Below are 14,209 nucleotides of genomic sequence, written 5' to 3'. Positions count from 1 at the left end.
GCATGGATCTATGTTCAGAGAACATTGAAAACTGTCTCCTATAAAAAAGGGGAACAATAATTAAGTAAGAAAGCAAGTAAATAAATGTGATCGAGACTGGAACAACCAGATTAAATTTCAATGATGTCTGGATTAGGAGCATAATATAGATATTGAACTTACCAAAGTTAGTAGAATAATGTGAATAAATGTTATCAGTTTAGAGATAAGAAGCTGCCTCTCCGGGTCCGTAATGCATATGACCTGCCTGTGGGATGCCTGAGTTTAAATAGACCGCTTAATAGGATGATCAGCATGTGATTATGGTATAACGTAACGTCACTTCCGATGTTATAAACGGAAGTGACGATCCTGCATGGCAATACGTAAGCCGGCTTGGTTGGCAAGCTCACGCTTGCGCACAAGTAATCAGCTCTCGCTCAAGTAAACTGAACGTAACGTCACTTCCGGTATTGTAAACGGAAGTGACGATCCTGAATGGCATCACGTAAACAGGCTTGGTTGGCAAGCTCGCGCCTGCGCAGAAGTAATCAGCGCCCGCTCAGGGAAATTAGGAGAGTAATGCACGCTTAGTAGTGTAACAGAGAAAAGAAGAGCGGCGCTATTAGTGCTTAAAGTGGTACATAGGACCCGTTTAATTTAGGGGTTTTAATGCTTCTATCACATAAAGGGATAGGATGAAGGAAGGGAATAATGGGAACAGGTAAGGAGGGAAAAGGGAAATAGGTGTTCTATAACAGTGCACACTAATAAAAGTAATCATGAATTAGAAGTGAAACAAAATGAAAAAAGGGAAAGGGAATTTTGTTTCACTTCTAATTCATGATTACTTTTATTAGTGTGCACTGTTATAGAACACCTATTTCCCTTTTCCCTCCTTACCTGTTCCCATTATTCCCTTCCTTCATCCTATCCCTTTATGTGATAGAAGCATTAAAACCCCTAAATTAAACGGGTCCTATGTACCACTTTAAGCACTAATAGCGCCGCTCTTCTTTTCTCTGTTACACTACTAAGCGTGCATTACTCTCCTAATTTCCCTGAGCGGGCGCTGATTACTTCTGCGCAGGCGCGAGCTTGCCAACCAAGCCTGTTTACGTGATGCCATTCAGGATCGTCACTTCCGTTTACAATACCGGAAGTGACGTTACGTTCAGTTTACTTGAGCGAGAGCTGATTACTTGTGCGCAAGCGTGAGCTTGCCAACCAAGCCGGCTTACGTATTGCCATGCAGGATCGTCACTTCCGTTTATAACATCGGAAGTGACGTTACGTTATACCATAATCACATGCTGATCATCCTATTAAGCGGTCTATTTAAACTCAGGCATCCCACAGGCAGGTCATATGCATTACGGACCCGGAGAGGCAGCTTCTTATCTCTAAACTGATAACATTTATTCACATTATTCTACTAACTTTGGTAAGTTCAATATCTATATTATGCTCCTAATCCAGACATCATTGAAATTTAATCTGGTTGTTCCAGTCTCGATCACATTTATTTACTTGCTTTCTTACTTAATTATTGTTCCCCTTTTTTATAGGAGACAGTTTTCAATGTTCTCTGAACATAGATCCATGCTCCATAGTCCAGTGACAATATATTTTTCTGATATCCTGTTTGTTCTGTAGTTCCATTTATACATGATGTATATTTGACATTTTTTGACAATGAGATCCTCTTTGTATTAATTGAGGACACGTCTTTCAATTTATGTATAATGCATGTTAATGATATTCATGCTATATGATTTGTTTATTATTGTGTTTATTATTACATTTATTTCTTTCTTTTTTTGTAGTGTTATAAAACTTGATGAAGGTCGTGTGACCGAAAACGTTTTTTTGATAACACAATATTGCTTGACAAATATTGATAAATAAAGAAATCAATTTATTTCAATTTGAGTGCCGAATTTTGATATATTACTGATACGGGGTTGGACCCTATTCAGGCACCTCATTAAAGCAGGAGTGCCGCACTTCTATACCTAATTGATAACTCTGGTTTCAACGTATAAAAATTAAAAGTTTGAAAACTGAAACTTTCAAAATTTTCGTTAAAATTCCAATATTTTCACAAATAAATGTTAAAAATTTTGTCCTAAATTTAACACTAACATAAAGCACAATGTGTCATAAAAAAACGTCTCAGAATCACTGGGATCCGTTGGAAGCGTTCCAGAGTAGTTACTACATAAAGTGACGGTGGGCAGGATTGTAAGATTTGGCCTTGTCAGGAAGGTGAAAACAGGCTCGGGGGTGAAGACATTCAAAGAGTCATCCACAACTAGAGAAAAATAGTTTTCACTATTATCACAGTGTATTAGGTTGGTTTCGGCGTGTGGCCTTCTTGGCTAGGTTGCACACTAATATTACGGTATATTACCAAATACTTTTTTGCATGTGAAGTTTACTGTTATAAGAAATTTTATGTCTTACTTTTTCTATTCCGACATAGGTAAATCCAGAACTTATTCCACAGTTTGAAGAAAAAGGTTTAAAGTTTGTTGGACATGACACCGAGGGACAGAGAATGGAGATCATCGAGCTACAAGGTCATTAGCTAAAGTGAAGGGCTCATTTACTGCCTCTTGGGTTCATGGTTCTCGGCTTATTAATGGGAATGCTATTAGATAATAAGGCTGAAAATCGCTTCTACACAGGACAACCTGATTTCTAAGGTGTATGTAGGTTTCACATAGGAGATCCCCCATCAATGTGGATACTTAGATGCCCATTGACTTCAGGGGTGATGGTGTATTACTGCAATCACCTGGTGATATACAGTGTGTCCACCCATATCCTGTCCACCGCCATTAATATGAAAACGGCGGCAGCTATAGGCATAGAAGTGGTGTCTAGGTATAGCAAAGTAGCCATGTGCTACGCAATGAAACCACCTATAGCGCCACCTGGTAGAAAACAACGGAGTTATCATTCTTATCTCGAAAATGGAACGAGATAGAGAAAAAAAGTTAATTACAAAGTTGTAGGGCATCATCAATTCAATACGAATCGACACCTTACATACAGAAATGCTATGGTTAGAACGTGTAAAACTCATAAGGCTGCGGACGTGAAGCGATACCTCATGGAGACCTTCCTACAGGTCATTGGGTATGGTGGCTGCGTGGAGTGGCCTCCACGCTCACCTGACCTGACGCCATTGGACTTCATTCTGTGAGGTCACATCAAACAGCTGGTGTATGTGACCCCTCCACCAACATTGCAGGACCTACGACGATGTATCGCAGATACTTGTGCAAACGTGTCACCTACCGTATTGCACAACGTGCAGCAAGATACAGTATGCTGTCCAGAGTCCAGATGTGCATTGCAGCTGACGGTGGCCACTTTGATCATCAAAATTAAATGACCGCCATATGCGTGACCAGCATTCAATGTTTTGGGAGGGTTCATAGGTTTCATATCATAGCATTTCTGTATGCAAGGTGTCGATTTGTATTGAATTGATGATGCCCTACAATTTTTTAATTCACTTTTTTCTCTATCTTGTTCTATTTTCAAGATAAAAATGCTAACTCCGTTGTTTTCCACCAGGTGGCGCTATAGGTGGTTTCATTGCGTAGCGCATGGCTACTTTACTATACCTAGACACCACTTCTATGCCTATAGCTGCTGCCGTTCTCAAGTTAATGGCGGTGGACAGGATATGGGTGGACACACTGTATACCTGTCAATAGTGTGACCTCAATCAATCTTATATTATACACCACGTTGGATCAATAAAGCCTTACAGCACATATTATACAGTATATTCAGTGTAGTGTGATTTCAGAAAACATCTGACGTAATAAAGAAATTCCAAAATTTGTGGAACTGGTCAATGGCCATGCCTCCGATACAAGCAATCAGCTCAGTTTTCCTTTTCGGGATAAGAGAATCACCAGTAGCCATACAACTTCTCTGTATTGACACTATGTATAGTTCCAAACAGGGATCTTTGAAAAGAATGAAAACCTCCATATGGCATCATTGCAAATTGTCTGTATACTGTAGATATTGGAAATTCTCTGTATTTACCGGGATATCAGAGTATCATGTATCAGAGAACTGAAGCTCTGATCAGTGGGGGGATTGTTGCTGAGAAAAAGGGATATGCTCTCAGCATTTCTGCACCTTTGTTTCATTGACTAACTGGGGGTCAAGGCACTTGGACGACAACCAATCAAAAGTTAAAAAACAACATTATGACAAGTCGGAAGTTTTTTTAATAAGTTATACCTCAAGATTTTTCTTACTAAAGGGGGCTTTACATGCAGCAACATGGGTGAAAGCACCCGCCCCCGTCAGTTGTGCGTCACGGGCAAATCGCTGCCCGTGGCGCACAACATCGTGAGGACCCGTCACACGGGACTTACCTGCCTAGCGACGTCGCTGTTGCCGGCCAACCGCCTCAATTCTAAGGGGGCGGTTCGTGCGGTGTCACAGCGGCGTCACTAAGCGGCCGCCCAATAGAAGCAGAGAGGCGGAGATGAGTGGGCGTAACATCCCGCATAGCTCCTTCCTTCTTCATTGTGGGCGGCCTCAGGTACGGTGATGTTCCTCATTCCTGCGGTGTCACACGTAGCGATGTGTGATGCCGCAGGAACGCCAAACAACCAGTGTCCTACAACAGCAATGATTTTATGAAAATGAACGACGTGTCAACGATCAACGATAAGGTGAGTATTTTTGATCATTAACACTCGCTCGGAGTTGTTACACACAACGACGCCGGATGTGCGTCATGGAATCCGTGACCCCGGCGATATATCGTTGTTGCGTGTAACGGGGTCTTTAGTTTTCAGAAGTGGCCGTATAAAAACGGTTATCTCAATGTGTTAATTCTTCCACATGACTCACCTGTCGAGAGGGACGTGTTTTGCATCCACAGCATGGCTGGGAAGAATTTTCTGGCGAAGTCTGCAAACGCACGCATTTCTTCTTTCCGCTAACATATGCTGTCGGGGAGATAAAGTTGTCTCTTGTACATATTAAATCATCATAAAGCTGTAAGAAAAGCTTCTGTTTCTCTGTGCACTTGCCAACATTCCTTAAAGGGAACCTGTCGTAAAAAACTGGTATTAAACTGCAGATATGGGGTTAATCTGCAGGACAATAGCGTTCTGAAGCCGTGTGGCTGCTGCAGTAACAGCACCGCTGCTGGGAGGAAATAAACTGTATTTCTCACATCACCGTCTACTTTCTATCATCGGGGCTCGACCGACATGGTGTCAGTCACCACTCTGTGCATAGTGAGCAATGGCAGTAACTATGCAGAGCACTGACTGAATCTGTGTCGGCCCACCCCTGTGACTGAGAACCCGAGGCTGCCGGGAGGAATAAAGTTAATCTCCTAACAGCAGTGGGGCTCTCAATGTGGTGGCCGCACTACTTAAGAATGCTATTAACCCCATATCTGCAGGTAATAGAGTTTTTTTTTTACATAAAGTGTCACATAGAGTTTTGCACAAACTCTGCCGACTGTCATGGTGGCAAGGGACTCTGTTCAGATACTACTCTGTTCAGATTGCAGATTCTGATACTCTGCCCTATGGTTTCTCTGGTGACGAGGATCAACGCAGGCAGACTCGGGCGTCGACTTGCTGTGTGCTGATTCATAGGCAGGCTGGCAAGAGTTAAACAACATAGGATGAAGTCCAGCACCAGAGTTTTTCTAGTAAAATAGTGATTTATTCTTTGTTGAAAAATCACATACATGAAGATAAAAAGTGAAATAACCCATGATGTGAGCCCCATAAGGCTCTCCCTTTACACATTTTGGAAAAATCCTTAATCACAAGCATATGACTGGTATGCCTATGATTAAGGACTATTTTAACAGAAAAACTATGGTGCTGGACTTCATCCTATGTTGTTTTGATCTGTGGTTGCCAGTCACATCCGTACACCTGTGGGGTCTTCAGAATTATCTGGTGAGCTTTTTCCCTTCCCCTTTCCCTATTGATTTTTCTAGCAAGAGGTAATCTCTGCTATAATCTCTGCTAGTCTGGTTGTTCCTTTAATCACATGTTGTGGGCACACTTATCATATCTGCTCGCCTCCTATTTATGATGGTGGAATCCTTCTATCCATGCCAGCTATAGTTTATTCTATGTTGTTCTGTGAGGTGTGGTGTCCCAGATTTGTGTGGGGTTTACACCTGATGTTTTTAACTTGCTTCCTTCTCTTGTTTTTCCTCCTGAATCTTTTTTTATCTTTACCTTTGTGTGTGCGTGCTTTTTGCCAGAGTTTTGTTTTTTTCCCATGTCTGTCTTTATTTATGGTTTTTAACACACTCCTCTCATGTCCTTCCCTGGGGGAGAGGGAATCAGATCAGGACTGGTCAGGCGCAGGGACAGGAAGAAGACTCAGGCCTCTTCACCATCATGAGTATCCCTGAGATTAGGGATAGAATAGGCCCCCTAGCTTGATGGACAGCTTGGAAGCCCCGGTTCCCCACTATTCCAAAGTCATCGTGACAGACAGGTTGCCTTTAACCAGCGGCTAGTGCAGTGTCATTGTAGGGACACTTGGCACAAACATCATCCAATCACAATGTACATTCTTCGAACACAACCTCGAAATTGTTCTAAAATTGTCTAAATAAAAATGTTCTAACTTTTAGCTTTGTATCTTGTAAGTTATCAAAACTCCTTTCTATGAGAATTTCCATTTCATCACTTGTCATGCACAAGTGATCGCTATAGTATAGAGTATATACTTTGCTGAATCGGAATCTTCTGTCTGCAGATCATCCATACTTTGTCGGTGTGCAGTTTCATCCCGAATTCTCATCCAGACCTATGAAACCTTCTCCTCCCTATCTTGGACTTATGTTGGCTTCTTCTGGAAAACTATCTTCATACTTACAGAATGGCTGTAAATTGTCTCCCAGGTAACTATAACCTTATCTAGTTTTAAAACTGACTACTTAGCGCTGTTACAATAAATTGTTGCCGCTCACTTCTTTGATGACTGATATGTCTGAAGGTGGGGAGAGTGAAGCCAGCGCTGATTGGGCGCAGGGCTCACATGATGTAGCAATGTTATGCGAACCCCGGTAGAGAGAGTGCTGACACCACTGAACGGCACCAGCACCAGAGGTGAGTATAAGTGTTGTTATGGCTCCATCTGTATCTTAAGGTTCACAGAATACAGTGATAATCACTTTTTCAAACTTCTTTCACCAATTATTCAAAGGATGTTGACTAGTCGAAAAGGCGAGCAATATGGAAAGACCAGTCCTGCCCTGTCTGCCGATAGCGTGCCCACTGGGGAGTGGCCAAGAGCTCTGATCTATCCTGTCTCCTCCCAGAATTTGACATACCGCTACTGCTTGTGAACTGTGCGACTTTGTGCATGCACAGGGAACCTCTACCTACATGCTAGAGACTTGAGGTCATACTACACATGTTCAAAAACGCATTTATCACAATATAGGTGTTTATCCTGATAGGTTTCCTTTAAGGCTAAATTAGACAAAGTCCTAAAAGGGTTCATTTGATTCCAAAGTAAACTTTGATTTTCTGGTGTTTGAACATCAACTATGAGTATGGGACATAAGTTCTGCCTACGGTCCTAAAGGCCACGTCTCACTAAGCGACATCGTTGCTGAGTCACGGTTTTGGTGACGCAACAGCGATCTTGCTAGCGATGTCGCTGTGTGTGACAACCAGCAACGACCTGGCCCCTACTGTGAGGTCGCCGGTCATTGCTGAATTTCCAGGACCATTTTCTTCAAAGGCGATGTCCTGCTGGGCAGGACCCATCGCTGTGTTTGACACTGTGTGACAGGGTCCCAATGACAGCAGAGATCCTTATACAGGTCGCTACTGCGACCTGTATCTTTACTGCGTCGTTGGTAAGGTATGACTGTGTGACATCTCACCAGCGACCTCCCAGCGACTTACCAGCGATCCTTATCAGGTCGCATCGTTTTCGGGATCGCTGGTAAGTCGCTAAATGTGACGGGGGCTTAAGATTGTTGTGAAAACTTTATGATAATTCTGTTTGCTTTCCTCTCTTGTAAAACAATAATGTTGCATACCAGGAATTTCAATTTCAAGGCAGCAGTGTTTGCATATTGCATTCTCTTGTTGGGGAAATGGAAATATTTTACGAGAATAGAGAAAAACATCGGAAAAAATAGGCAACATCTTGAACTTTATTTTTTTTTTTACCCAACAGTTTTGTATAACCTCTTTACTTATAGATGAGGGCTTTACCACAAGGACCTTTCTGAGAGATTTATTTTTTTTAATTTTTAAACAAAATGGAAAAATCTCTCCCTGCTCCCTGTAGATCTTCCTGTACAGATCTATGTTCTAATACAAAGCTGCGGAGTAAGACATTTACAGCCCTGACATTAATACCGGCTGACTATTGTTCGGTTGGATAGATAGCATCTAAATATATATAATATCAATTCTTTTCAACTTACAAGAAGTTTAGTGTTACGGATAGTCTACTCGGGGCTCAGAAATAATAACATTGTGGTGATATACTCCTTTACAGTTTTCATTGGTTTTATATGGGCAGAATTTCAGTAGCTCGTTGTAACAGATTTTAACCCTAGAACGCGCAACCGTAGAAATCTACCATAGACAACAAGTAACCTAGCAGGCCTGCGAGGCCCCAGGTATGAGTTCTAGGGTTAAATGTATTATTATTAATTAAAAAATAATAATAATATAAATTATAATTAAAACATATTACGGCATATCATATTCTTATTATTTACAGTACAGACATGGTCAAAATTGTTGGTACTCCTCGTTTAAAGGGAACCAATCATCAGGATTTTGGTGTATAAGCTGCAGCCAGTGCAGTACTGGCACTATCAGGCACAGTGTGTACATACCATTGGGGTGCAGCTCGGGTGTTTAGGCAGTGAAATTCATCTTTATAAAGTTTGAAATTTCGTGCACTTTTTGATTGACGTGTGCACCTCTGCAGATAATGTCCGGGCGGGTTATGCAGGAGTTCCCCGCCCCCCACCAGCCTGTTCCTCCCTCTCTCCTGATGTCCGGGCGGGTTATGCACGTGTTCCCCGCCCCCCCGCGCTGCCTGTTCCTCCCTCCCTCCGGCTGTATGTAAATATCTAATCTTCAGAAACATGGCGCCGGAGTGGGCCTCTGCGCACAGCGCTTATCTCCGGCGCCATGTTTCTGACGCCCGCATCACACAGCTTGGTGTTAGAGGACGGCGCATGCGCCCTCGCTCCTTCAGATCCCGTTGTGACCGCAGGAGCGAGCGCGATCACAACAGGACTGCAGAACAGCTGATCGCAGGACGCGATTACCTGCTGCTCCTGTATCGTGCCGCCCCAGGACACCGGGCCAACACACCAGCCGGTGTGACATCGCTGTGGCGCCGCCCTCTTAGACACCAAGTTGTGTAATGCGGGGGCTTCAGAAACATGGCGCCGGAGATAAGCGCTATGCGCAGAGGCCCACTCCGGCGCCATGTTTCTGAAGATTAGATATTTACATACAGCCAGAGGGAGGGAGGGAGGAACAGGCGGCGCGGGGGGGCGGGGAACACGTGCATAACCCGCCCGGACATCAGGAGAGAGGGAGGAACAGGCTGGTGGGGGGCGGGGAACTCCTGCATAACCCGCCCGGACATTATCTGCAGAGGTGCACACGTCAATCAAAAAGTGCACGAACTTTATAAAGATGAATTTCACTGCCTAAACACCCGAGCTGCACCCCAATGGTATGTACACACTGTGCATGATAGTGCCAGTACTGCACTGGCTGCAGCTTATACACGAAAATCCTGATGATTGGTTCCCTTTAATGAAAGAAAAACCCATAATGGTCACAGAAATAACTTGAATCTGACAAAAGTAATAATGAATAAAAAAATCTCAGAAAATGAACAAATGAAAGTCAGACATTGCTGCTTTTCTGCTTCCACAGAATTTAAAAAAAATAAAACTTGTGAAAAAGGTCTGGAGAGAAATGATGGTACCCCTAAAAATAATGTGACAAAAGGGATATGTTAAATCAAGGTGTGTCCACTAATTAGCATCACGGGTGTCTACAATCTTGTAATGAGTCAGTGAGCCTGTATATAGGACTACAGATACTCACTTTGGTGATGTGGTGTGTACCACACTCAACATGGACTAGAGGAAGCGAAGGAAAGAGTTGTCTCAGGAGATTAGAAAGAAAATTTATAGACAAGCATGTTTAAGGTAAAGGTTATAAAACCATCTCCAAGCAGCTTGATGTACCTTTAACAACAGTTGCACATATTATTCAGAAATTTAAGATCCATGGAACTTTAGCCAACCTCCCTGTACGTGGCCGCAGGAGGAAAATTGATGACAAATCAAAGAGACGGATAATACGAAAGGTAACAAAAGAGCCCAGAAAAACTTATAAGGAGATTAAAGGTGAACTTCAAGCTCAAGGAACCTCAGTGTCAGATCGCACCATCCGTTGTTGTTTGAGCCAAAGTGGACTTCATGGGAGATGACCAAGGAGGACACCATTGTTGAAAAAAAAACAACAGACTGGAATTTGCCAAACTACATGTTGACAAGCCACAAAGCTACTGGGAGAATGTCCTATGGCAAGGCACATCAGCTCTATGTTCACAGACGGAAAAATGAAGCATATCAGGAAAAGAACACTGTCCCTACTGTGAAACATGGAGGAGGCTCTGTTATGTTCTGGGGCTGCTTTGTTGCATCTGGCACAGGGTGTCTTGAATCTGTGCAAGTTACAATAAAATCTTAAGACTATCAAGGGGTTCTATAGAGAAATGTGCTGCCCAGTGTCAGAAAGCTTAGTGTCAGTCGCAAATCATGGATCTTGCAACAGGATAATAACTCAAAACACACAGCTAAAAACACCAAAGTATGGCTAAGAGGAAAACATTGGACTACTCTGAAGTGGCCTTCTATGAGCCCTGACCTAAATCCTTTTGAGCATCTTTGGAAAGAGATGAAACATGGCGTCTGGAAAAGGCAACCTTCAAACATTAGACACCTGGAGCAGTTTGGTCTTGAGGAGTGGCCAAAATACCTGTCGAGAGGTGCAGAAGTCTCATTGACAGTTACAGGAATTGTTTCATTGCAGTGATTGCCTCAAAAGGTTGTGCAACAAAATATTAAGTTAAGGAGGAACCATCATTTCTGTCCAGGCCTATTTCAAGAGTTCAATATATATATATATTTTTTTTTTAATTCTGGGGAAGCTGAAAATCAGTAATGTCTGACTTTCATTTGTTCATTTTCATAGATTTTTTATTTATTATTACTTTTGCCAGATTCAAGTTATTTCTGTGACCATTGTGGGTTTTTCTTTCATTAAACGATGGGTACCAACAGTTTTTGCCACATGTGTATATAAAAGAGATTGAGCTAAATAGGTAAATTTATGATTTCTTCATGTTTTTCTTCTGTGTATTTGCTCAGCATATATTAAACACAGAGAAGTGCCTATATATCTTAGTTCAGAAGTACTGTATTTTTCGCTTTATAAAATGCACCGGATTATAAGACGCACCCCAAATTTAGACATAAAAAAAGGTAAAAAAAAGAAAAATGGGGTCCATCTTATACTCCGGTGTTCTCTTACCGGAGGGGGGCAGCAGTGGTGGTGAAGCGGGTCACAGGAGGCACAGGTTGTGCTGGCAGGTGTGGCAGGTCAGTGGTGGCAGGTACAGTGGCGTCCGTGGTGGCAGGAGCCGCAGGGTCCGTGGTGGCGGCAGCAGCGGCGGAGGGTGAGTCCTGCAGCAGGCTGGTGCAGTGAAAGTGTCCGCGGTCCTGGTTCAAATGCTGGCTCAGTGGTAGCAGCGGCGGTGATGGCTCCGTGATGGCAGCGGCGGGGACGGCTCAGTGGTGGCAGCAGCGGTGACGGCTCAGTGGTGGCAGCGGCGGTGACGGCTCAGTGGTGGCAGCGGCGGTGACAGCTCAGTGGTGGCAGCGGTGTTGACGGCTCAGTGGTGGAGCAAACCGATGCGGTGTTTTCCCAGTGTGTCCGCGGTCCCGATTCAAGTAATGGCGCCCGGAGCGGCGCATGCGCAGATGGAGCTCTCAAAGAGCTCCATCTGCGCACGCGCCCGCTCCCGGCGCCATCATTTGAAAGTGGGACCGCGGACAAACTGGGTAACTTGCTGCACTGCCGCCCGCCCCGCACGCACAGAGTGGCAGCCAGCAGGCTGCCCGTCCACCCTGCGTGCAAGCGGCAGGGTACCTGTGCTTGCGTGCGGATGGCAGCCGAGTGCCTGTGTGAGGGCAGCAGCCGCCTGCCGCCCGCACGGGCACCCGACTGCTGCCCGCACACAGCACCCGGCTGCCGCCGGCACACAGCACCCGGCTGCCGCCTGCACACAGCATCCGGCTGCCGCCCGCACACAGCCACGGGTACCCGGCTGCCAGCGCACGCAAGCACAGGTACCCCGCCGTTTGCACGCAGCCACAGGCACCCGGCTGCCCGATCGCCGCACACAGGACTCCCAGGTACCGCTATATTCGGATTATAAGACGCACCCCCCATTTTCCTCCCAAATTTTTGGGAGGAAAAGTGCGTCTTATAAAGCGAAAAATACGGTTGGTTTTTTTTTATTTTTCATTATCATGCCAAGTTCTGAGCAGATTAGTTATTTGTATGCTGCCAGGGCTTTCTCAAGATGGGATTAATAATATCAAAAATTACCATTGTAAGGTTTCAATTGCCTTTTGTAGACATTGCCTTTATTTACAGCTGTCTGTATATCCCTTTCATTACAAGGTAGTGTCTGTAATTGTTACTTTCTTCATAGACAGCACTGATCTGTTAGTGAGGTACTGCTCTGCTGTGCTGTTGCTGACTGTACTGCACAATCTGCTGCCTAGTATTTGAAACAGGATTACTTAGGAGACCAAAAGGGATGGAGGATATTCAGAAATAAAATGAGAGATAGCACAGCAGAGCATATGTAGCACCCCTGAAGTTATCCGGGAGCTACAATGTTCTGCATCCCCACTAGGATGCAGGGCCTACCCCCTTAGGGCCCCGGAAGACCAGAGCCGGTAACACACAAAAACCCCAGGTAATCCCAGTTTTCCCCACCAATCCCCCATACAATGGTGCAAGGCTAGTGTCGGACCAATGGATGTCAACTAGTTGACAGGTGGGAGGGGCAGACAGTGGACAGTCGGAGCAGAGTGTTGGAGAGTGAAGGTGGACATGAGGAGACGTACTGACACGGAGTTGACAGTAACATGCTGCCCAGGAGGGTAGTTCCCGGTGGAGTACTCCCGGAACTACGCACCAATGGGGTGCAGGACCCTAGGACAGGCATAAAGCTCCAGGTAGGCCTGTTAACACCTTCACAGCAAGGGGACCATCAAGGACCTCGGTGACCCTAAAAATCCAAGACTCAGTAGGAAAGAGAGAGCCGGGGACTGGACTAGAGACTCCCACCCCACAGGGTTCACGTTACCATCATACAGACAGAAGTGGAAAGAAACACCACCGGACGGGGACCCCCAGTTGCTCTACGCCACGGGGACACACTAACCAGAGACAGGTGCAGGGCCAGAAGGTACCAGATTACTACACTAGCACTGGGACAAAGGGGATCTGAAGGTGAAACCAGCCGGCCTCGGGTGACCAGTTACCACCAGAAAGGAGTAAAGAACCAGTTCCACTGAACCCCTTGTGTGGACTACCTTCTTTCGACACCCGTTGTTACACCTACCCTCTGGGGCCCCGCCCTGCTTGCGGAGGGTCTAACATCTAGGCTGCCACTAACACCAGCCGCAGTAGTGAACATTGTGCAGCAACGGCTCCATCTACATAGTCGCCACACCGTAAGTGGTGTGACATATGAACACTATTCTAATCCCCTGTAAATATACCCCCTTTACAAAAAGGGCCTAGGGCACGGAACCGGGCAACGGCCAACAAAGTGACATTCCCAAGATACACACTGCCCGAGACTGAGTACCCCATATCCCTGGGCGCGACACATACACAGAAATCATTGGACCCCTTAGCACAAGTTCTAAATAGGCCTCCCTTTCTCCCCCAAAATAGATGAAAAAAAATAAATTAAAAAAAATTACCATTTGGCGGTGTTGCATATAACCATACAGTATCTCACCACTTTACAACGTAATTTACCTCCTATTTAGGACTATTAGATTGTCCTTTCATTGCATCTATGCCAACAAAACTGCCCCACAAGCACTGTATGA

The 14,209-nt window shown here is 44.6% G+C and overlaps 1 protein-coding gene across 5 annotated transcripts in view; it reads left to right on the top strand.

Moving 5' to 3' along the window:
- CTPS2 (CTP synthase 2) overlaps window positions 1–14,209 on the top strand; it is a 275,422-nt gene that overhangs the window by 217,489 nt on the left and 43,724 nt on the right. For 3 of the 5 annotated variants that reach the window (XM_075335173.1, XM_075335172.1, XM_075335174.1), the window contains 2 exons: window positions 2,465–2,561; window positions 6,763–6,908. In XM_075335173.1, the coding sequence (XP_075191288.1) occupies window positions 2,465–2,561; window positions 6,763–6,908 (243 nt within the window). The remainder of the gene's footprint in view (window positions 1–2,464; window positions 2,562–6,762; window positions 6,909–14,209) is intronic. The other 2 variants (XM_075335170.1, XM_075335171.1) reach the window with 1 other exon arrangement.

This window comes from Anomaloglossus baeobatrachus, chromosome 2 (assembly GCF_048569485.1).
Source record: "Anomaloglossus baeobatrachus isolate aAnoBae1 chromosome 2, aAnoBae1.hap1, whole genome shotgun sequence".
Classification (NCBI taxonomy): Eukaryota; Metazoa; Chordata; class Amphibia; order Anura; family Aromobatidae; genus Anomaloglossus; species Anomaloglossus baeobatrachus.
The sequence above is the reverse complement of the archived record's forward strand: the minus strand, read 5'-3'. Positions and strand labels throughout refer to the sequence as shown.